The 21,325-nt window shown below is 57.3% G+C and overlaps 2 protein-coding genes across 6 annotated transcripts in view; one reads left to right on the top strand and one right to left on the bottom strand.

Annotated features, from left to right (window-relative positions):
- Positions 1-7,356, bottom strand: part of BOP1 (BOP1 ribosomal biogenesis factor) — a 64,160-nt gene extending 56,804 nt beyond the window's left edge. Inside the window, exons 1-3 of one of the 2 annotated variants that reach the window (XM_074898294.1) lie at positions 7,242-7,356; positions 6,915-7,073; positions 6,777-6,788 (exon numbers count right to left, since the gene is read on the bottom strand). In XM_074898294.1, coding sequence (XP_074754395.1) covers positions 6,777-6,788; positions 6,915-7,073; positions 7,242-7,250 — 180 coding nt within the window. In that variant the 5' untranslated portion in view covers positions 7,251-7,356. The remainder of the gene's footprint in view (positions 1-6,776; positions 6,789-6,914; positions 7,074-7,241) is intronic. The other variant, XM_074898293.1, reaches the window with a different exon arrangement.
- A 371-nt stretch (positions 7,357-7,727) lies between these two features.
- The window catches only part of HSF1 (heat shock transcription factor 1), a 71,897-nt gene continuing 58,299 nt past the window's right edge, over positions 7,728-21,325 (top strand). For all 4 annotated transcript variants that reach the window (XM_074898279.1, XM_074898277.1, XM_074898278.1 and 1 more), the window contains exon 1: positions 7,728-8,094. In XM_074898279.1, coding sequence (XP_074754380.1) covers positions 7,969-8,094 — 126 coding nt within the window. In that variant the 5' untranslated portion in view covers positions 7,728-7,968. The remainder of the gene's footprint in view (positions 8,095-21,325) is intronic.

Here is a 21,325-nt window from a genome sequence, read left to right as displayed (position 1 = left end):
GCTTGGCTCCGGCACCCTCCAGATCATCAGCTCTCACCGGGAGAGCACTGCAGGTTTTATGGCAGCAGTGAGAGCCCACGATTAAAGGAGCTGGTTGGCACAACAGCCCCACAGCTCCGTGCTGGGTGGTGTGGCGTGAGCAGAGTCCTCTCCGACTGGGGCTCAGAGCTCCCAGCTCCTCCCGGAGCCCCAGAGAGGCCTCCCCGGCAGGACCACGATGCCGAGCCTCCAGAAAAGCTTTGGCAACCCGAGCAAGCAAGGCTCCTTGCTGTCTGGTCTCTCAGCAGGAAACCTCAGAGTAATCACAGAGCATCTGCAAGCTTTCCCCTTCCCTGCTCTGTCCGCACACCGTCCCTCTCCAGCAGCTCCCTGACGCTCTCCACATCTCCCTGGCAGAGCAGGAGACCCTCCTGACGATCCCCAAGCGCCCCACGTGCTCGGCTCTCCTGCGCGTCGCCTGGAAGTCTCTGGAAGCAGCAGCCTGGGGATCCTCCCCAGCCTTGTTTAACTTCCTGGACAGCCAGAAGAACCCCAAATTGAGAGACACAGGACGTGCACAAACCCCTCCAAAAGCACTCCAGTGCCTGGCTCAAGGGACATGCGCCGTGACAGGCTGTTCCCCGAGAACAACGGTGTCTTTTAACATCAAGCGTGAAAATCTGGAGGGGAGGAGGTTTCTCCGGCACCAGTTCAGGTGCCCACGCCAGTGGAAAGGCACATGGGGTGTTGGAGCAAACTGCTGTCGACTGGGATGTCTAAAGGCAGGTTCAAAGCCGATTTTCACAAGACAGAGCAAAGCCTTCAGTCGGGAAAAGCAGCAAGAGAGCTGTCCGGGCTAGAGCGAGCGCGCGCAGCAGAACGTGCAAGAGGAATGTAAAGATCAGGCCTGGGACTCTGGGCAAGAAATCCAGCATCAGCGGGGCTGCAGGGCAGCCCTTCGCATCGCTGGGTGAAAAACTGGCTGGATGGCAGGGCCCAGAGTTGTGGGGAACAGTTACAGAATCCCAGAATCATCTGGGTTGGAAAAGCCCTTGCAGCTCCTCCAGCCCAACCAGGACCCTCCCCCTGACCGTTCCCAACTCCCCCAGATCCCTCAGCGCTGGCTCAGCCCGACTCTTCAACCCCCCCAGGGATCCCGGGGACTCCCCCCTGCCCTGGGCAGCCCATTCCAACGCCCAACAGCCCCTTCTGCACAGAAATCCTTCCTCAGAGCCCGTCTAAAAATATCCAGTTAAATCTGGTGGGCATCCGGTCAGGAGTGGTGTCACTCAGGGCTGGGTGCTGGGGCCGCTCCTGTTTAACATCCTTATGGATGATCTACACGGGGGGATCGAGGGCACCCTCAGTCAGTTTGCAGGTGACACCCAGCTGGGTGGGAGTGTGGGTCTGCTCGAGGGCGGGGAGGCTGCAGAGAGACCTGGGCAGGCTGGAGCCATGGGCTGAGCCCAACTGGGGGAGTTTCACTGAGGGCAAATGCCGGGGGCTGCCCTTGGGCCACAACAACCCCCAGCAGGGCTACAGGCCTGGGGAGGAGTGGCTGGAGAGCTGCCGGTCAGAGAGGGGCTGGGGGGGGGTGAGAATGAGCCAGAGTGTGCCCAGGGGGCCAAGGAGGGCAACGGCATCCTGGCTTGTGTCAGCACTGGCGTGGCCAGCAGGGACAGGGAAGGGATCTGAGCCCTGGGCTCGGCACTGGGGAGGCCGCCCCTCGCTGAGGGGGTTCAGTTCTGGGCCCCTCACCCCAAAAAGGCCATTGAATGACTCGAGCGTGGCCAGAGAAGGGCAACGGGGCTGGGGCAGGGTCTGGAGCACAGGTCTGCTGGGGAGCGGCTGGGGGAACTGGGGGGGTTCAGTCTGGAGCAGAGGAGGCTGAGGGGAGACCTCCTGGCCCTCTGCAACTCCCTGCCAGGAGGGGGCAGAGAGGGGGGATGAGTCTCTGGAGCCAAGGCCCCAGCGCCAGGCCCCGAGGGAATGGCCTCAAGCTGCCCAGGGCAGGGTCAGGCTGGCTCTGAGGAAGGATTTCTGTGCAGAAGGGGCTGTTGGGCGTTGGAATGGGCTGCCCAGGGCAGGGGGGAGTCCCCGGGATCCCTGGGGGGGTTGAAGAGTCGGGCTGAGCCAGCGCTGAGGGATCTGGGGGAGTTGGGAACGGTCAGGGGAGGGTCATGGTGGGGCTGGAGGAGTTCAAGGGCTTTTCCAACCCAGATGGTTCTGGGATTCCCCTCCCACCTTCCTCTGGCTGCTCCCCGTGTGCCCGCTGGGCTCCTGACCCCATGCCCCAAGGAGCCAATTCAACCCGCTCACATTGTGGAAGATAGACTACCTCCAGAGGAGGAAAGACGACTCTGGGTCACGCCGAATGGGCTGAAGGAAACATCTTGTGAGACAGAGCAGAACCAGAAGGGAGAGGACGAGGCTGGAGATGGGAAACACTCGGCCCTGGCAGCTGTCGGAGCAGCCACTGGCCGCGCAGTTCGTGAGCCTGCTGTGACAACACGGTGTCAGTGCCACTGCCCCGGAGGCTCCGCGCCCCGTGCGGGCACATCGTTACCTATGTGCGAGGAGCAGGAAGAACTGGGGGCTCTCCCCCCCAACTAAGAACAACACCTCTGCACTACAGCCAACGGCTGCTTTGGGCACCAGCACACCACGTCCCCGGCAGCGCTGCGCTGTGTGGGTAATGAATGCGGTGTAATCTGCCACATGTTTTAAGCTCAGGGCTAAAAATCAATTAAATTTCTGCGAACAAGCTAAACAAAGGCAGAAGAGAGCAGCCTCCAGAGATCCCTGCTGCTCAGATACCTCTTCACAGGCAACACTCCCAGAAGGACCAAAGCCACCGCACCAACCTACTAAACAAAAAAAACCACATCCAAGAACCAACTATAAACTCGCAGGCAAGCTTTAAATCCCCCCAAAAGCAGCAGGGACGAGCCCCCTGCGGAGGAGGCTGCTGGCAGAGGTGTAAGTTACACCATTTCCTCTCTCACCAGGGTTAAACCCCCCGCAAGGTCTCCCCGGAGCACTCCAGGGGCACAGTGTCCTCCGCTCCCTGCTCGAGGGGATCCCAACCAGCAGCCAAAGCCGCAGATTAACGTCAAGGACACTCAGAGCCGTGTTTATTTCTGGAGTCCTTTTCTTCTCTTTTTCACGTTTTTTTAACTAAGAACCTGACAATTCTGCTTTGCCAGAATAAAAACGGGTTTGGTGGCACCTGAGGACAGTTTAAGGTTTGCACATCGCTCCGGCTAAACTGCTTGTACAGAGCACAGCAAAACGAATAAAATAATTTTTTTTAAAAAAAAAGCAGTGGGTGTGTGGGGCAGTGGGCCTGCAGGCAGGGTCGAGGTCACGCCAGAGCGAGCTGAGGGAATGGCCCCGTGGCAACCTGCCACGCACGGCGGGTCTCAGCCCACGGCAGCTCCCACACCTGACAAGCCCTCAGATGTGGCCACAGACACCCACGGTCACTCCTCCTCTCTCAAACACAACAAAAAATAATCCCCCAGTAGGTTTTGGCATCCCAACCAATCCAAGTAAAATTTTAGCTTGCCTTTTAATAGTGTTTTCATAACTAACTCCTAGTAAATTAAGCAGATTTGCCTACTGGGGAGCCAACGAAGAAAAAAATAAAAAATAAAATCAAAGGTTTTAAGTCTGCAATTAAGAGACCAGACCTCATTCAAAATTAAACATATCTATCCAAGGCAAACTAACAACTCTCCAGTGCTAGCAAGTGAATTATTTTCTAAGCAGAAGCTTGTTCTCTTCATTCCCGCCCCAAAGCCACGAGGTCATGTTTAAATCCCGGCATTACGAGCCGGCAGACACAGAGCGGCCCAAGGACAGACCCAGCTCAGAGCTGTCCCACAAGCAGCCCGTTCCCTCCCCATGTGTAAGCTCTCTTTTCTTCTCCAACATTTCCCACCCAGGAAGCAGCGAGCAGCTTTCCAAAGGCAAGTAACAAGCTTTTAGAAAACTAGATACACCCAGTCTGGTGAAACTCTTCAACAAAGAGCAAACGCCGGGTGCTGCGTAGAGCAACGGCCAAGGGAAGACTCGAGATGCTCCCGGGACGTTTTCCGTTGTGATTTACCTCTCCTCTCCGCCAGCTCCCGAGCAGTTTCACAGAATCCCAGAATCCTTCAGGCTGGAAAAGCCCCTCGGGGTCATCGAGTCCAACCCTCAGCCCGACTCTACAAAGCTCTCCCCTACCCCACATCCCCCACAGCTCATCCCAACGGCCCTGAAACCCCCCCAGGGATGGGGACTCCCCCCTCCCTGGGCAGCCTCTTCCACTCTCGGACCACTCTTGCTGGGAAACATTTTCTCCTCCTGCCCAGCCTGAGCCTCCCCTGGGGCAGTTTCCAGCCGTTCCCTCTTGTCCTGTCCCTGATCCCCTGGGAGCAGAGCCCAGCCCCAGCCTCTCTGCAATGTCCTGGCAGGAGCTGCAGAGAGGGATGAGGGCTCCCCTCAGCCTCCTCCTCCTCACACTGAACACTCCCAGCTCCTGCCCTGCCTCCTCACAGGATTGATTCTCCAGCCCTTCCCCAGCCTCGCTGCCCTCCTCTGCCCTCGCTCCAGCCCCTCCAGATCTCTCTGGGATTGAGGTGCCCAGACCTGGACGCAACCTCCAGGTGTGGCCTCCCCAGTGCAGAGCACAGGGACTGTCACCTCCCTGCTCCTGCTGGTCACACTAGTGCTGACCCAAGCCAGGAGGCCGTTGGCTTTCTTGGCCACCCGGGCACACTGCTGGCTCCTGCTCAGCTGCTGGTCACTGAGAACCCCCAGACCCTTCTCCCCCAGACAGCTCTGGATGCAACGTCAAATTCTAAATTTCATCCATCAGCATCACCGAGTCCCTCTGGAAAGCTGCCTGACCCACCAAAGCTTCCACCACTGTAACAGAGCAGTTTTCCACCCATTTACTCATGGTGTTACGCAAAGACCCTGCAAGGAAGGAAGAGAAGAAAACCCCTGGGCCAGGGTTCCCAGCTCCCTCAGACAGCACTTTGGGTGCTGCACATCAGAAGCGACAGCGGCACAGACCGTGGATTTATTTCCCTGCAGGACCTCAGAGAAGAAAAGGGTCTGAACAGACCAAACTCTGCACTGGGAACGCGACGCCTTTGCAAGGAGCATTTTTTTTTCCCCCCCCCAAACAGAAACAACAGGTAAACATATTCCTGGCTGAGTCCACCGTGTTTTATGTTTTTTTCCTCTGCGAAACCCCTCCAGGTACCCCCCGCAGAGGAAATCCAGCCAAGCTCTGCCCTGTCTCTAACATTCCCCGCTCAGGATAGCAGCATTTTGGGCCAGGTAACTCCCCACACGCAGCCCAGCAGCACACAGGGCTCCCACTCCCCTCCTTCTGCTGAGACGCTGCTGCCTTTGCACAGCAAAAGCCCCAAAGGCAGAAGGAGAAGCAAGAAAGGGAATGGGGAATCTGACTTCACTGAGATGTTGCAACAAAACCAACAGGCCAACCCTGCCCAAAGCAGCAGCCACGGGACCAAAAAAGGGTCGTGTTGCACAGCAGTGGGAACAGGGCTCCGGATCAACCGCCCCCGACCCCCTCGGTTCTGCTGGGACCGCTGTTGCTCTTTTTTAGGAGGCACAAAGCGCGTGACATCACAGCACGGAGCAGGGGACAAATTGTTCCGAAAAGCAAAACAGAAAAAAAAAACCAAAACAAAACACCAAAACCCACAGCTCTGCTTCCCCAGAGCGATTTCTGGGCTGGAGCAGCTGCTGGGCCCAGCCCACGCTGTGGATTCGTGAGCGGCTGCTGAAGGACAAAAACGAAGGCGTCGAGAGGGTGGGAAGAGGCGGCTGTGGACAACCCAAGCCAGGCTGAGCAGCAACGCCGCACCCCAGGCACGCCGGGACACCCCTAAGGGGGTTACGAGAGGAACTTCCTGCTAAACTTCTACTCCAGACCGTGGTAAACCCTTCATCCATCATCCAAACAGATCGGTGAATACACAGACCCAGAGAGCCGGGATAATAACAATAATGAATTTTTTGTTAACAAGCTTGTGGCTGCCGGGCCCCAAGTACCAGGGATGCGTATACTGAATATCTCAAGATGAACCTGAGTGTGAATTTTTCAGTATTTGTGCCTGCCCTGCCTGAAACAGGAAACACTATGTCTTTATGATATTTTTTTAAAAAATCTACTATCTAGGAGAGAAGCATCACTCCAAATACCGAATCTAGAAACCCAATCTGGCACTGAAGCTGCTTCCCCGTTAGCAAACGGGCAGCGCTCCAGCTGCCCTCATCCCAACACACACATCGAGAGTCGGAAGCAGCGGCGGCACCCCCGGCTCCACACCCCCCCCCCGGCTCCTCCTCGCTAATCCCCGGCGCTCAGACACCCCTGAACCCCAGGAGACGGGAGCTGGGGGAACCAACCTGCGGGACCCTTCCCCAGCACCCCCCGGGGCCTCGACGGGCAGCCCCGCAGCCCGGGCTCCTGCTTGTAAACTAAAGAAAAAAGGCGAAAAGTAAAATAAATCCCGGTCTGAACAACATTCCTCTTCGCAGGCGTTTCGCTCTGGTTTACACACGCAGGTTTGATTTCGGGTTTTCTCCACAGTTTACAGAAGGGGGGGGGGGAACCAACGTGGGGCACGGGGCCTTCCTCACGCCCGCTCCTCCTCCTCCTCCAGGCACCGGCGGCGGCGGGGCAGGGATGGAAACCGCACGGATTGGCCTCCACCGGCCGTTATTTTCGAGGGAGAACCCGAGAAGCGCCGGCCGGCGGGGTGGGCCGGGACCCCCGGAGCCGCCTGCCCCAGCCCCCGCCGCGGGAAGTGCCGGGCCTCGCCCCCCCGCCCCTAAAATGGCGTTTCCCGGCGGTCACCGGGACCCCCTCTCCCCCCGCCCCGACCCGGGAGGAGCCGCTCAGCCCTTACGTGTGTCCGGGGGGGCGAGCTGCCGCCGGGGCCTTCCTCCGGGTCCTCCTCCTCCTCCTCCTCCCCCGCCGAGGTGCTGTCGCTGCCCGAGTCCTCCAGCCCCGAGTAGACGCTCTCCTCGCTGTCCGTCAGCTCCTCGCTCTCGCCGGCGGGACTCGGCTGGAAGGGAACGGGGCGGGGGGGCCGTCAGCGGCGGGCCCCGCTCCCCGGAGGAGCCGCGCGGCCCGGTCCGCTCCCCCCCCCCACCTTTCCCTCCTCGCCCAGGCCCGACCGGCCCCGCCGCCCTCCCTCAGCGCCCGTCACCATGGCAACGCGCCGCGCCCCGACCTGCTCCATGGCTCCGGCCCCGCCGCTCCGCGTGCGCCGGCCCCGCCACGCACCACGTGCGCGCGGGTCAGAGGTCACGGCGCCGCCCCTCCCCCTCCCGGCCGACGCTTTTCCGCCTTCCTCGGCCCCTCCCTTCCCCCCCTTCCCCCCCCTTCCCCCACCCCCGGTGGCGGCGAGCGGGCGCTGTTGGGGGGGGGGGAGAAAACTGGGGTGGGGTCAAAGGGGAGAGGTGACCCGGCGCCGCGCGCATGCGCCGTCCCGCCTTCCCGCGGTGCGCATGCGCGGCACCGGGCACTGGGCGGGAGGCGGCGGTGGGCGGGGCGGCGCATGCGCACAGCGGGGGGAGGGCGGTGGCGGGGTGGGGCCGCGCGGAGGGCGGCGCATGCGCGTGGCGCGGCTCCGCTGACGGCAGCGGGAGGGGGGCGTGTCCCCGGGGCGGGCGGGGGGCGTGGCCGCGCGTGCGCGCCGCGGCGCCGCGCGGGGGGCTTGTCTCGGAGGCGTCCCAAGATGGCGGCGGCCATGCTGGGCCCCGGGGGTTGCAGTGCGCAGGCAGCGGCCTGGCCCCGCGGCGGCGGCCGCCGGTGGCACTGAGCCCCGCACCGCCCCGCCCTCCCGCCTCGGCCCGCCGCAAGCCCCACCTGGCGGCGGCTTCTCGGGGGGGGCGCCGGCGCGCCGCGGCCTGCCCCGGGGCCTGCAGCCGGGCCCTCAGGGCGCAGCGGCCGCCGCCATGGAGGGGCCTGGCGCGGCGGCGGTGGGCGCCGGCCCCGGCGGCAGTAACGTGCCCGCTTTCCTCACCAAGCTGTGGACCCTGGTGGAGGATCCCGACACGGACTCGCTCATCTGCTGGAGCCCGGTGAGTCCCGCTGAGAGGACGGGGCGGCCGAGGCCCCGGGGCCCAGGCGTGTCCCCGGCCTCCCCCCCGGCTCTGGAGTGACTTTCCCAGCCGCGGGCCTGGGCCTCGCTCTTTACCGGTGTGTCACAATATCGGAGCGGGTTCCTGTGACTCTCCGAGGCCTCGCAGTCGCTCCTGCCCGCTCCTAATTAGAGGTGCTGCCTCTCCCCAGTGGTTATCCTGCCCGTGCGCCTCATTACCCCAGCGCCGCAATACCTCAGGGGGAAATGAGCTATCCCGGGTACTTAAGGGAAAAAAGGTAGCGCCCAGACGCAGCTCTAACTGTTTCCGTGGTAGGGGATGCTGTACGCCTTTTAGCCGTGTCATTATCACCGCTGTGGTACAGCCCAGGCTGTTTCTGCCACACTGGCCTGACCTGTGGTTGCCCCAGTCGTGCAAGTCCCGCGTTTTCATCATTTCTAGCAGCTTGGGGAAGTTTTAAGTTTTGCCTAAAAAACAATCTGGAGCCAAGTGCCTCGGGCCGTTTTTCAGAGACAGTTACATCAGCAGCGTTTATCTGAAATCAAAGCGAAGAAGTTTCCTTGCTGTTTGATTCTTAACCTGACAGACCAAACAGTTTAGTAGAAATAAGCTATTGCCAACACTCGGTTACTCCTGCGTTGCCGTGTCGCCTCGCTTCGGCCGCAGGTCAGCCCTTTGCTACCAAAACTATTGAGGGAAGAGCAACGCAGTAATATTGCTAAGAGTGAAAAAGGGCTGTCGTGTAGAGGTTTGACTTCAGATGGGCACGAGGAGCTCCGAGGAGTGGAACTGCTGCTCGGGATAATAAAGCGTGAAAGATAAGGACCAAAATAAAAGCATAAACACGCTGGGAATGGTTTTTTCCTAACCCTTGATTGTAGCTGCTCTCCACCAGCTCGAAAGGTTTGCTTATCTCACTGGATGTGGCAGTAATGAGATGAAAGACCGGCGCTGTCTGTTTGCTGCAGATATTGCATTGCTCTGAGCTTTGCAAGTCATCGCCCCCGAAGAAACACCTCGTCCTCTTCCTAGAGCAAAGATTTAGTGCCTTGTGTTCAATAACTGTGTATTGGGTCTTGTGTGGCTGAAACACCGTGAGGAATGGCATTTAGGGGCAGGGGATGAGTGGCATCGCCCTGTTCCCTGTGCCTTTAGGAACTGCAGTGCACAGGCAGGTCCTGCCTTCCTCCTGGGAGCGGGTGTGGGAGATTTTCTGGGGGTGCTGTGAAAACGTGGGGCCTCTGCAGACAGATTTGCTCTTTGGGTGGTGTTTAAGTGAAGTTGTGCCACTGGGAGTATGGAGTAATATCCACGGGATTAGTATCTGCATGCAAAGCAGCGTTTTGCAGATTGGAATATATACTTGGCTTACGCTGACAGGTAAACATCTTTGCTTTTCTCCTTGCCCAAAAGATTTTTTGCCTCCTGAGTGGAGAAGGAAAGAGGTGTTGGTGTTGAGGCTGGAGTTCCTGGCTGCTCGCTTCCATCCCTTGGCACAGTTTGCTGCCCCCTCCTCTTCGGGGTTGTTGTTTATCCATAAGGCGATTACCCCAGGCTGTCCCACCCCACCTCGGGGCAGGGCAGGAAGGGGAGGTTCCTACCCCGGTGTTGCCCCTGATGAAGCAGGGTGCTGGCTGAGTTTGCTTGGCAGTAGCTGCCCACGTACACATTCTTGTCCTGTGCTAAACGTGCGGTCTCCTGCTTGGTTCACTGCGTGACAAAGTACCTTTATTTACTGGGTGTTTACCGTGTGCGTGGGGAGCGGGCGATAGCTGGAGCGCCGAGCTTCAGCCCAGGCAGAACTCTATTCCAAAGCAACGTTGCCAGTCTGATAACTAGATATGTTTTTTAGCTCCTTTAGACTGCTGGTAGGTGGACAAATCTTCTCGGTCATGGCAAGCGCTGCGGAAGCACGGTCTGGACAGATACAACTCTTAAATTGGGAAAAGTCTGAGATCCTGATGGCCTTCACTTCAGGGGCGCGGTTCTGCTTGCGTGGGATGACTGTCAGGCACCTGAGCTCCTTGTTATTCCTGGGGCTGAAAGTAAATGTTCTGCGAGTCGATGGAATCTCTGAAAGCCTGGGGAAAGGTTGGGTCTTCCCCTAATAGCACTCTCACTTCTTTTGTTAATACAGCTTGTGATACAGAAACAAAGGAGTTGATTATCCTCCAGCTTACTCGAGGAATCAGGAGTTGATTATTCTCAGTTTACGGTGTTTGATTCCTCTCTTTCGATTTCCTTTAGTAACAGGTAGAAGAAATAAGCTGTAGGCATTCGGGAATATGGATCTCGAAATGCTCACAGTAAGGAAAAGGATCTTTTATGTGTGTTTGAGGAGAAATCATCTCAGTAGAAAGCAGGAAAATAAACATAAGGGGAAGGTAAAGAAGCAGAATACACTTCTTAAAATACGTAACTTCTAATTGACTTCTTTTGAAGGCAAAGTCTTCAAATTTTATTTGTGATTCCCTGACGCTTTTTTTTTTTTTTATAACTTTCTCATCTTGGAAACTTCTCTCGTCCCCACAGTTAACGGCTCCAGCCTCCCCCGGGGTGTGGTCACTGTGGGTCTGTAGGGCAGGATGGCTTTGAGGTGTTTATCATGTCCTGAGCACCAGAGGCTGTGACAGCTGGGTTCTGCCCTGCCTCATCCATAAATCCCGCTGTTTCCCCAAGTCGAACGTTGCCAATTTCTGTTCAGAGACTCAGGTTTGTGAATCACGGAGGCCAAAAATCTCTGGGACGGAACCCCAGTGCGCTTGTGCTGTCACCAAAGCTTCTCCTCTCAGCCCCGGGGCAGCCTCTGAGCTGGATTTTCCAGAGGGCACGCAGACAGAAATGTGTTTTTCTCCTTGTTTCAAATCAGTCCGTGCTTCTCGTGTGGAGAGATGAGATGGGACCCCGCCAGGCAGCAGGTTTCAGAGGCAGACACCTCGTCAGGTCGCCCCCAGATCGTGTAATCGCTCCCCACAGTGATGGTGTGCTAGGCCAGAACTGTAGAAGAACTGGAAAAGCATCTCGGGAGGATGGATTGTTTTATAAAACACAACGTCTGGCTGTAATTTCTGCCCTCGGAAGGACCAACACTGCTGTTTGCTGGTAGAAGTTTGGTAGGGAGAGTCGATGTTGCCTTGATTAGCCTTTTCCCCAGGCGTGAGAGGTGGCGTCTCGTCTCTCTGGACCTCGGTCTGACGTGGGACAGTGGCTCCTGTTAACTCTGCAGCAGATTTCTCCCTTGAAACAACCAAACTGACACGTGTTTGGGGACGCAAATAATAGGACTAATTGGAGACTAGTTTATCTGTGACGCCGTTTGCTACATTCTCCTCCCTCTCCAAGTCGTGCGCTCACCTCGACCAGGAGTTGCCTGCTGCCAAAGCCTGCAGACTGTCTTTGTGTCTCTGCTAGTGATTGTGAGACCTGCTCCACAGCTTGGTTTTTTTTTCTCCCCTGGATATTTTTCTGTTGAACTGCTGAGTTTTAGTGGCTTGTCCCGCTGCCATCGCTGCTGGAGGTGAAGGGGAGGGCTACCTGGAGATGGGAGGGAGAGGGGACAACCTTTGCTGGTAGCAGCCACCTGTTTGAGTTGGAGAGTAAATTATAAACTGGTTTGGGTTGGGAGGGACCTTAGAGATCCTCCGGTTCCACCCCCCTGCCATGGGCCAGGACACCTTCCACTAGCCCGGGTTGCCCAAAGCCCCGTCCAGCCTGGCCCAAGAGCAGCTTGTGAATCTCTGGAGGCTGGAGATGCTCTGAGGAGGCAGCACGGTGTTTGCTCTGCTCCCGGCGAAGCTCCTGCTTCAGGATCTGGCTGCTCTCACGTGTAGACCTCTGTTCTGGCTTGGTAGGCAGCTCTTGGGTTAACCTTGAACCTGCCCTCGAGGTAGCTGTAGCACTCCTCCTCTCCTTGGGGAACCGAACTTGTAAAAAGCTCCGAGAAGTGCCAGAGCCCGGAGGGGAGGGGGAGGAAGCTGTGCCCACTCTGGTGGCAGCATCTCGGGTGCATCTTTGGCTCATTTATGTGACTCCTCACTCTCTCTGCCACTGGTCCGATGCTCTCCTCTTCCCTCCTGGCAGCCCCAAGTCTCACCTGGGTCCAGAGGGAGCTAAAAATGTGGCGCTTAGGGTTGTGGTTTAGTGGTGGACTTGGGAGCGTTAATGGTTAGACTCAGTCTTAAGGGTCTTTTCCAACCTGAATGATTCCATGAATCTTTTCTGAACTGGCAGAAAATCAGGTTTGCTTTTACTTCAGTGGACTGGTGTGTTGTGGGCTTGGGCCAGCAAAGGTGGGTCGGGACCACTCCTCAGCATCAGCAGGGCACCCGATTGGCATGAGCCAATCAATAAAAACTGAATAAATGCCAATAAAAATTGAAATAATAATGATAATAGAATATACAAACGAGTGATGCACAAATGCCAACTCATGCCCAGCCTGTCCCCAGCCAGCTGAGGGAAAATCCCGAGACCACAATCCCAGGAAAGAGCGAGCGTCCCGGCCAGGCCTCGCCTCCCCACGGAGCGGGACGTTGTGATGTGGAATGTGCCAGTGGGCACTTTGAGGCCCTTGTTTTGGCTCTGCTCCCTCCCAGCCTGTGCACCTGCGTGCTGGCAGGACGGGGGGAGTTGAAAACTCCTTGATTTCTTAGCAACAGCTGAAAACATCAGCGTGTTGTCGACGTTCTTCTCGTACCAGATGCCGTGCTGAGTCCGAACCGCAGCGCTGTGCCACCTGCTGAGAGGGGGAGTTGGCTCTGTCCCGGCTGGAACCAGGACGCGGCCGGGCCTGGGTTTGGCTGCCCCTGCGGCTGGTGAGGTGCCTCCAGAGCATCCCCTGTTAGAGGGGATCATTGAATCCCAGACTGGTTTGGGCTAGAAGGGATGTTAAAGCCCATCCAGTGCCACCCCCTGCCCCGGGCAGGGCCACCTTCTACCAGCCCAGGTTGCCCAAAGCCCCGTCCAACCTGGCCTGGAACCCTTCCAGGGAGGGGGCAGCCACAGCTTCTCTGGGCAGCCTGTGCCAGGGCCTCACCCCCTCACAGGGGAGAATTTCTGCCTTAGATCTGATCTAAATCTCCCCTCTGTCAGTTTAGACCCCTTACCCCTCATCCTATCTCTTCACTCCTGATGACGAGTCCCCCCCCACCTTTCCCGCAGCCCCTTTCAGCCCTGGGGGGCCGCTCTAAGGTCTCCCCGGAGCCTTCTCTTCTCCAGCTGAACCCCCCAACTCTCTCAGCCTGTTCTCACAGGGGGGCTCCAGCCCCCCCAGCATCTCCATGGCTCCTCTGGCCGGGCTGAGCAGGTCCATGTCCTGATGTTGGGGGATATGAGGAGATAAGGGCTTGGGTGAAGCAGCTGCTAACACTTTGCTGTTCTGTTCCTCCCTTGGAGTGTCACAGGCTGGTTCTCTTCACTTGGGGACAGGGACAAAAGAGGTGGGGAGAGGGCCGGGGTGGGGCGAACACGAAGAAGCTCCTGATGGGGAGAGTTAGGAGGAAGCCGTGAAATTCCTTATCCACCCAGACAGCCGTACTTGTCGGAGTGTTACACCTGAACGTGCTGAGCTTCGGCTTGTGGAGCCCGAGCATCCTCAGGCCTTGTATTGTCAGCGCGACTGCGACCGCCCGCTGCTGGAAACCCCCGTCCCCACGTCTGCTGGAGCAGGAGCCCAGATCCCAGTCCGGGAAGGTCCATGGGGTGAGGCCCGGGGATGTCACAGCCCAGACCAGGATATAAGTGACCCTGAGGCCTGCCCTGATTTAAACCAGGAGAGGCGGCTGGATTTAGGAGGGTGCGACTCGCCCACCTTCGGCCAAGTGCGGGCGAGGTGCCGCTCCCCTGCGGCCCTGGCTGGGCCCGATGGCTCTGTTAACGCTCTCGGACAGCGGAGGGGAGCAGAGCGCAATGAAATAACCTCAGCAGCAGCTTGTTTTGCCTCTAAACACGCACACGCTTCCTGCACAGCTTGCCAAACTCCAGGCCGGCTCTCAGAGGTCGGTCCCGAGCTCCTCGCCAGCGCTGGGGAAATTGCTCTGTGCTGAAACTCTCTGTCACCAGTTCGGTCCTTCAAGAGTGCTGGAGATTCCTGGTGGCTTAACTGTTGGTGTGCAGGAGACTCTGCTTCCCTTCCCGCTGTCCTTGAACCCAGGGTTATCCCCCAGCGAGGCACTTGCAGCATGGTTTGGAAAATCAGACCGTACCGCTGGAAATGAGGAACGTGCAGCAGAGTTACACCACCAGGAAACTTCTCAAGTTCCGCTTTGCGGGCTGTGAAAGTTAACTGAAAATTGAGGAATCAGAAAGAGGAAGGGTTTATGGCTGCCAAGCAGTGAAAGGGGGAAATTTGAGGTTTTATCTTCTATTTAGTCCCCGACGTGCACAGATAATCACAACCTTGATGTTTCTGCAAGTGGGAGTTGATCCAGTCTAGTACACAGGGTGATGGTCGGTTCCATAAGGCGTTGGGCTTTTCATAAAATAAAACTCAAGCGTTGGGCAGAGCTTTTATGTTTGAATTCCTCGTTTTCAAATTCGGTGTTTGCAATGTAAATTCAAAATCAAATTTACTCCTTGTAAGCACATTTTTACGGGGCAATGATAGCTGTAAGCGTGCTGGATTTCTGATTGAATCTAAATTCAAGAATGTGTGCCGTGAAAGGTGGGGGGGTTTTATCTCAGCCCAGCTACAAGGTGCCATGAGAATCACAAGGTGAAGGAGCAGGGTTAGACAGGGGGTTAGAGAGACTTGCTGAGAGCTTCCAGAGAAAACCTCTGCCTGGAGCTGGAGAGTGCTGGTAGCCCAAAAATCTGGAACTTCTATAAATGCTGCTCGGAAGAGGCTCTGAGGTGGCAATCTGCTGACAGGGGGCAAACCCAAATATTCACAAACTGGCCTTTGAAACCTTGGCTTTTCAGGTTCCTGCCTCCACCCTGCCTTCTCCCTGTTTAACCCCCAGCTTCTGCAATACCGATGCCATTGCTTGTCCTCCTCCCGAATGGCGGAGGAGCTTCTGGGCTGCTTCCAGGGGCAGTTTCCCAGCACGGGGCTGGTTTTCGGGGTGTAATGCTGGTCCTGTGCTGTCTTCCTCCGTGCTCGTTTACGCCAGGCGCTTTGCTTCCCTCCTGAGCGTGGCTCTGCCTTTTTGGTCACAGGATCCTGCCCTCTGTTTGCCCTGCCCCTGGTTCTTGTCAGACCCTTTTAACACACAAATATCTGATTTTCACAGACTCCCAGAACTGTCTGGGTTGGAAAAGCCCTTGCAGCTCCTCCAGCCCAACCATGACCCTCCCCCTGACCGTTCCCAACTCCCCCAGATCCCTCAGCGCTGGCTCAGCCCGACTCTTCAACCCCCCCAGGGATCCCGGGGACTCCCCCCTGCCCTGGGCAGCCCATTCCAACGCCCAACAGCCCCTTCTGCACAGAAATCCTTCCTCAGAGCCAGCCTGACCCTGCCCTGGGCAGCTTGAGGCCATTCCCTCGGGGCCTGGCGCTGGGGCCTTGGCTCCAGAGACTCATCCCCCCTCTCTGCCCCCTCCTGGCAGGGAGTTGCAGAGGGCCAGGAGGTCTCCCCTCAGCCTCCTCTGCTCCAGACTGAACCCCCCCAGTTCCCCCAGCCGCTCCCCAGCAGACCTGTGCTCCAGACCCTGCCCCAGCTCCGTTGCCCTTCTCTGGCCACGCTCGAGTCATTCAATGGCCTTTTTGGGGTGAGGGGCCCAGAACTGAACCCCCTCAGCGAGGGGCGGCCTCCCCAGTGCCGAGCCCAGGGCTCAGATCCCTTCCCTGTCCCTGCTGGCCACGCCAGTGCTGACACAAGCCAGGATGCCATTGCCCTCCTTGGCCCCCTGGGCACACTCTGGCTCATTCTCACCCCCCCAGCCCCTCTCTGACCGGCAGCTCTCCAGCCACTCCTCCCCAGGCCTGTAGCCCTGCTGGGGGTTGTTGTGGCCCAAGGGCAGCCCCCGGCATTTGCCCTCAGTGAAACTCCCCCAGTTGGGCTCAGCCCATGGCTCCAGCCTGCCCAGGTCTCTCTGCAGCCTCCCCGCCCTCGAGCAGACCAACACTCCCCCCCAACTGGGTGTCACCTGCAAACTGACTGAGGGTGCCCTCGATCCCCTTGTCCAGATCATCCATAAGGATGTTAAAGAGGAGTGGCCCCAGCACCCAGCCCTGGGAGACACCACTCCTGACTCTCCTGACTGGCCGCCCACCAGATTTAACCAGATTTTCTTTGTTTTCAACCACCTTAACATGCAAATACCCGATTTTCTTTGTGTTCTGCTCAGGGAGATGCAGTTGCTGATCACAACAGTGCAATTGGGGTTTGGGTCAACTTGATGCAGAGTTTGGAAGAAACTTAATCCCGGTAGATGTCGACAGTTTTCTCTGGTTTTCTGCATTTTGCTCATCAGAGAGGATCAATCCTCTCAATTCTGCACATGGGCACTTCTGCATGGAACGCTAGAATGTTAGTTGTAGCTGGTGATTAACACGAATAAATTGCCTCAGGAGTTGATCGCTGTGGAACATAAAAATCTAACTATTGGGTGCCTCAGTAATTATATAAATAAAATTACTGCGGGTCCCACTGGGCTGTTCAGTACATCCTCCTGCCCCGGTAGTCTTGATTACAGAGGCTGAGGAATTTTCTCAGCCTGACTCAATGAAAGTTTCTGGTTTGACCCACAAAGGGCTGATTATTCTTTGCCTTTTTCTAGGTTTAGGACTCCCCAGTGTAGCCCAAGAGGATTTCTGCTCTTGTGATTCCACTTCCAGCTCAGTGTGCTTTCGCTTTCAGGCACAGAGGATGGTGAAGAGCTAATTTTAAACCCTGTCGTATACACAAGTTCTTTCTTTATTTATTTTTTCCCATTAGCAATGTATTTTTTCGCAGGCTATGCTTTCTCTTGCCTGTAATATGTTTTGTAAATAATAGTGCCGAGATCTTTGCTTAGCTCAGAGCTCTAACCTCCCCAAGTCTGCTCCAGAAAAAACGCGTTACCCGTAGGCAAGATCCTCAAAGCGGATGAAGAACCAGCAAAAAAGAAGGGAAGTGTGTTGTTTGGCAATACTTAAGTTGTAGGTGAAGTCGTTAGCTGGGCTCCTCGAGGGGCCGGGGGTCTGTCTGCTGTAGTTCTTCTCCTGATGCCGGTGCTGAAAAGGAGTGGCTGTGCGAAGTGAAGCGAAGGGAGCAGGAAGGCGCCGGTGTCGCAGAGCCTGGTCTTGCAGGGAGACTCGAGCCCTGAAAAGCACTTTTAGGAGTGGCGGGACCCTGCTCGTGTGAAATGTGAGGTCATCCAAGTAAGTGGTTTTCGCTGTCTTCTGGGAATTGGGTTGTTATGCCCACAAGCAGTTGTTTATTCCTTACGAATTGGATCAGAGCACTTCTCCTGCTTCAGAACCAAACCCAAACTTTTATGCTTTTTTTTTTTATGTGCGTGCAAGCTCAGATCCGAGCACCTGATGCGGCTCAGAGCATGGTCCCCAGAAACCAGCACTGCATTTAAGTCAGGCCCAAGCCATGGCGGTGCCTGGACACCTTAAGCTGATATTTTGGCGAGTTTAGCAACATGAAACCAGGGTCTGAAAGTTACCTTTCCTTAGCCCAGCAAAACAATGGCTGGAGAAAGACCAAGCTTAAATGAGCGGGATCGTGCGGCTACGAGCTTCCCCTGACAAAACGTTGTAAGTGAAAAAAAAGGAGGGTTCTGGCTCTGCGGTCCGGTAGGCCTTGTGGCATCCAAAGAGAAGTTTCAGGACGGAGCTGGGATTAATATATGAAGGCTGTGATCCCCTGCGCTGGCTTGGGGCCGACCCTAGGCACCACGAGGTCCCTCCTCGCCCTGCAAAGATGAGCACGACGCAGCTTTATCCCCTCGGCTCTGCCGCTGCTCCGCTGCGGCGCTTCCCCCTCCTGCCCGGGGAGAGCCTGTGAGCGGGGCCTGGGGGTGCTCGGGGCCGGCGGGCTGAAGGAGCAGAGCTGTGGTGACCATCATCACCCAACGCGATCTCTGAGCTGCTTGGGGGGGCTGCTCTGCAGTCACTAGGACAGAGCCTGGTGTGGAGCTTTGGCCTTGGTTCCGCCCGTGCTGCGCGTGCGACAGAGGGGTTTTCTGCTGGGGTGTGTTTAACTGTCCGTCCTAAAACTTAATTTCTTGCTCTGCTGATGTCAGAACTCTTGGTCAGCTGGTAAAATTTCACCTAGGGGCTCGCTTGCATTAACTCCCCTTGCCGGCTGAACAGGAGCCAGAGTGTGCCCAGGGGGCCAAGGAGGGCAACGGCATCCTGGCTTGTGTCAGCACTGGCGTGGCCAGCAGGGACAGGGAAGGGATCTGAGCCCTGGGCTCGGCACTGGGGAGGCCGCCCCTCGCTGAGGGGGTTCAGTTCTGGGCCCCTCACCCCAAAAAGGCCATTGAATGACTCGAGCGTGGCCAGAGAAGGGCAACGGGGCTGGGGCAGGGTCTGGAGCACAGGTCTGCTGGGGAGCGGCTGGGGGCACTGGGGGGGTTCAGTCTGGAGCAGAGGAGGCTGAGGGGAGACCTCCTGGCCCTCTGCAACTCCCTGCCAGGAGGGGGCAGAGAGGGGGGATGAGTCTCTGGAGCCAAGGCCCCAGCGCCAGGCCCCGAGGGAATGGCCTCAAGCTGCCCAGGGCAGGGTCAGGCTGGCTCTGAGGAAGGATTTCTGTGCAGAAGGGGCTGTTGGGCGTTGGAATGGGCTGCCCAGGGCAGGGGGGAGTCCCCGGGATCCCTGGAGGGGTTGAAGAGTCGGGCTGAGCCAGCGCTGAGGGATCTGGGGGCGTTGGGAACGGTCAGGGGGAGGCTCAGGGTTGGGCTGCAGTAGAGAACAATTTAAACTTGGAAAAGGATAATAAGCAATTTGATCTCTTATAAATCTGTAAGAAATAGAAGAAAAGGGAGAAAGAGAGTCAGAGGAATCAGGATCAGCACCCCTGGATCCAGCATTGTCTTAGGTCCAGTAATCCTGAGTGGTGGGTGCACACCCAGCAAAGTTTCTGTTGCCTTTTTAAATTCATGTTATCAGCTGATTTGCATACTAGACGGGGAGGGGCAGGGATTCCACCAATTCATTTCCATGGGAAAGGAGGGAAAAGGTGGAGCAGGGGTTCCCGCTGAGTCGATGGTCATTGCCCAGCTTTGGATTTTCCTCTGTTCCCAGAGATCTTCTCAGTCACCCCAGAAATTATCATCTCTTATCAGTTCTTGTTGCCACTTCAGTGGTGGAGGCTGATTAGTCATCATTAGGCAAAGCAAGCTGGTGTCTGGCAAGCACAATAGAGCCACAAATGGCTACGGGATGGAGCTGCTGATAAACCCTCGGTTTCCCTCAGTCCGTGTCCCCCCCTCTGAGGTTTATCTACGGAGTTCGTTGTGCAGCTGCAAGGGAGTGGGGGGTGAATCCTTCACACACCCCCGCTCCCTCGGGGGACATCCCTTAGACTAATCCAAAGGCCGCGGCTTGTCCTTGAGGTTTTCTGTGTCGAGGAAAGTTGGAGGCATCAATTCCTTCAGGTCCTTGCGGCAGGCAGGCAGTTGGGTGTTTGCTTTGGTCTCGCCTCTCAGTTGGCTCTCGCTGAGTAGGGACTGAGTAACCCCAAGGGGTGAAGGTGCCGGAGCTGCCTTGGATCCTGCCACCAGGCTGCGGGTGGGCACTCGGAGCTTTCGCTGTGGTAGCCACAGGGTTTGTTCCCTCCTCTCGGTGGCCCTTCTGCCTTCCTTCTCCCTCCCCTCCCAACACATCTGTTAGCAGGAGTGCTCCCCGAGCTGCTTCCAGCACCGGGGCTTCAGCGGCACCTCCGGGGCGGTCTGAGGAGCCAGGGAAGGCAACAGCATCCCTCCGGCAAGGCCACGGCCATCGGACCCCGAGGCCACCAGCCAGCGGTGAGGTGGCCGGGCACAGCTCGTCTAAGGGCTGAGCCGCTGGCGAAGCAAAGCCAGCACCCACGTGGATTCCACGCCGTATTTTAAGATGAGTGAGGTGGTACCTGAGTGGGACGGGCAGTGAGTCGTCCTGCGGCCTGCTCTGCGTCTGGGCCGAGATGATTTTTAAATAAAAGATGGCTGTCCTGCAGCTGGAAGTGCTCCGAAACAGCCCAGAGCAGTGCTGCTTTCGGGAGGGGGGTGAGGCTGCCCCCTCCCTGGAAGGGTTCAAGGCCAGGTTGGACGGGGCTTTGGGCAACCTGGGCTAGTGGAAGGTGGCCCTGCCCGGGGCAGGGGGTGGCACTGGATGGGCTTTAATGTCCCCCCCAGTCTAAACCAGTCAGGTATTCGATGGTAACGTGTCTCACCTTTAGGGTGGAAGGTGAAAGAAACGGGTAAATTTTTCTAATTCCTGGGTTTCAAGGCTTAAACAAAGTCCCTCTGGTGGGGGAGAGGCCTGAGGAGCGTCTGGTTCATCTTCAGTGCTGGGACAGGAGCGAATGTCATGGGGTTAATCCTGCTCCCGGCACTGGTGGGGCCGGGAAGTTCCCGGGGGGGGGTTATTGGGTTTTGTCAATGCCTCAGACAATCTCTATAAAGGTTTTCAGCGTTTCCGTGCTCAGATTCAAACTGGAGTTTGAGCACTGTGGAACCTTGCGCTGGTCTCACAAATTTGAACATTAACAGGTTGTTGGGCGTTGGAATGGGCTGCCCAGGGCAGGGTCAGGCTGGCTCTGAGGAAGGATTTCTGTGCAGAAGGGGCTGTTGGGCGTTGGAATGGGCTGCCCAGGGCAGGGGGGAGTCCCCGGGATCCCTGGAGGGGTTGAAGAGTCAGGCTGAGCCAGCGCTGAGGGATCTGGGGGAGTTGGGAACGGTCAGGGGGAGGGTCATGGTTGGGCTGGAGGAGCTTCAGGGGCTTTTCCAGCCCAGATCCTGGGTCACTCTTCGGAACGCCGCTGCTGTGCTGGTGAAACCGTGCCCAACCGTTCCTCCTGGGTTCACTTGAAGGTGCTAAAGAGGAAAACTGCAGAGGCGGCAAGAACAGGAGAGCTAAAAGATTGCTCTGGACATGCAGTTCGTCATTGTAGACAGCAAATGACGTGCTCTGGGGGAAGGAGCAGAAGGTACAGAGTGAAATTTTGGTGTGAAAGCTCTGAAAGCGTAGGGCTGTGTGAGGGGCTGGGGCTGTGGGGGCAGCTCTGGGGCTGGAGGCACACGATGCTCCTGAAGGGAGGGCCCCAGAGGGTCTGTATGTTTAGCTTTAATGTATAGC

This window comes from Athene noctua, chromosome 2 (assembly GCF_965140245.1).
Source record: "Athene noctua chromosome 2, bAthNoc1.hap1.1, whole genome shotgun sequence".
NCBI lineage: Eukaryota > Metazoa > Chordata > Aves > Strigiformes > Strigidae > Athene > Athene noctua.
The sequence above is the reverse complement of the archived record's forward strand: the minus strand, read 5'-3'. Positions and strand labels throughout refer to the sequence as shown.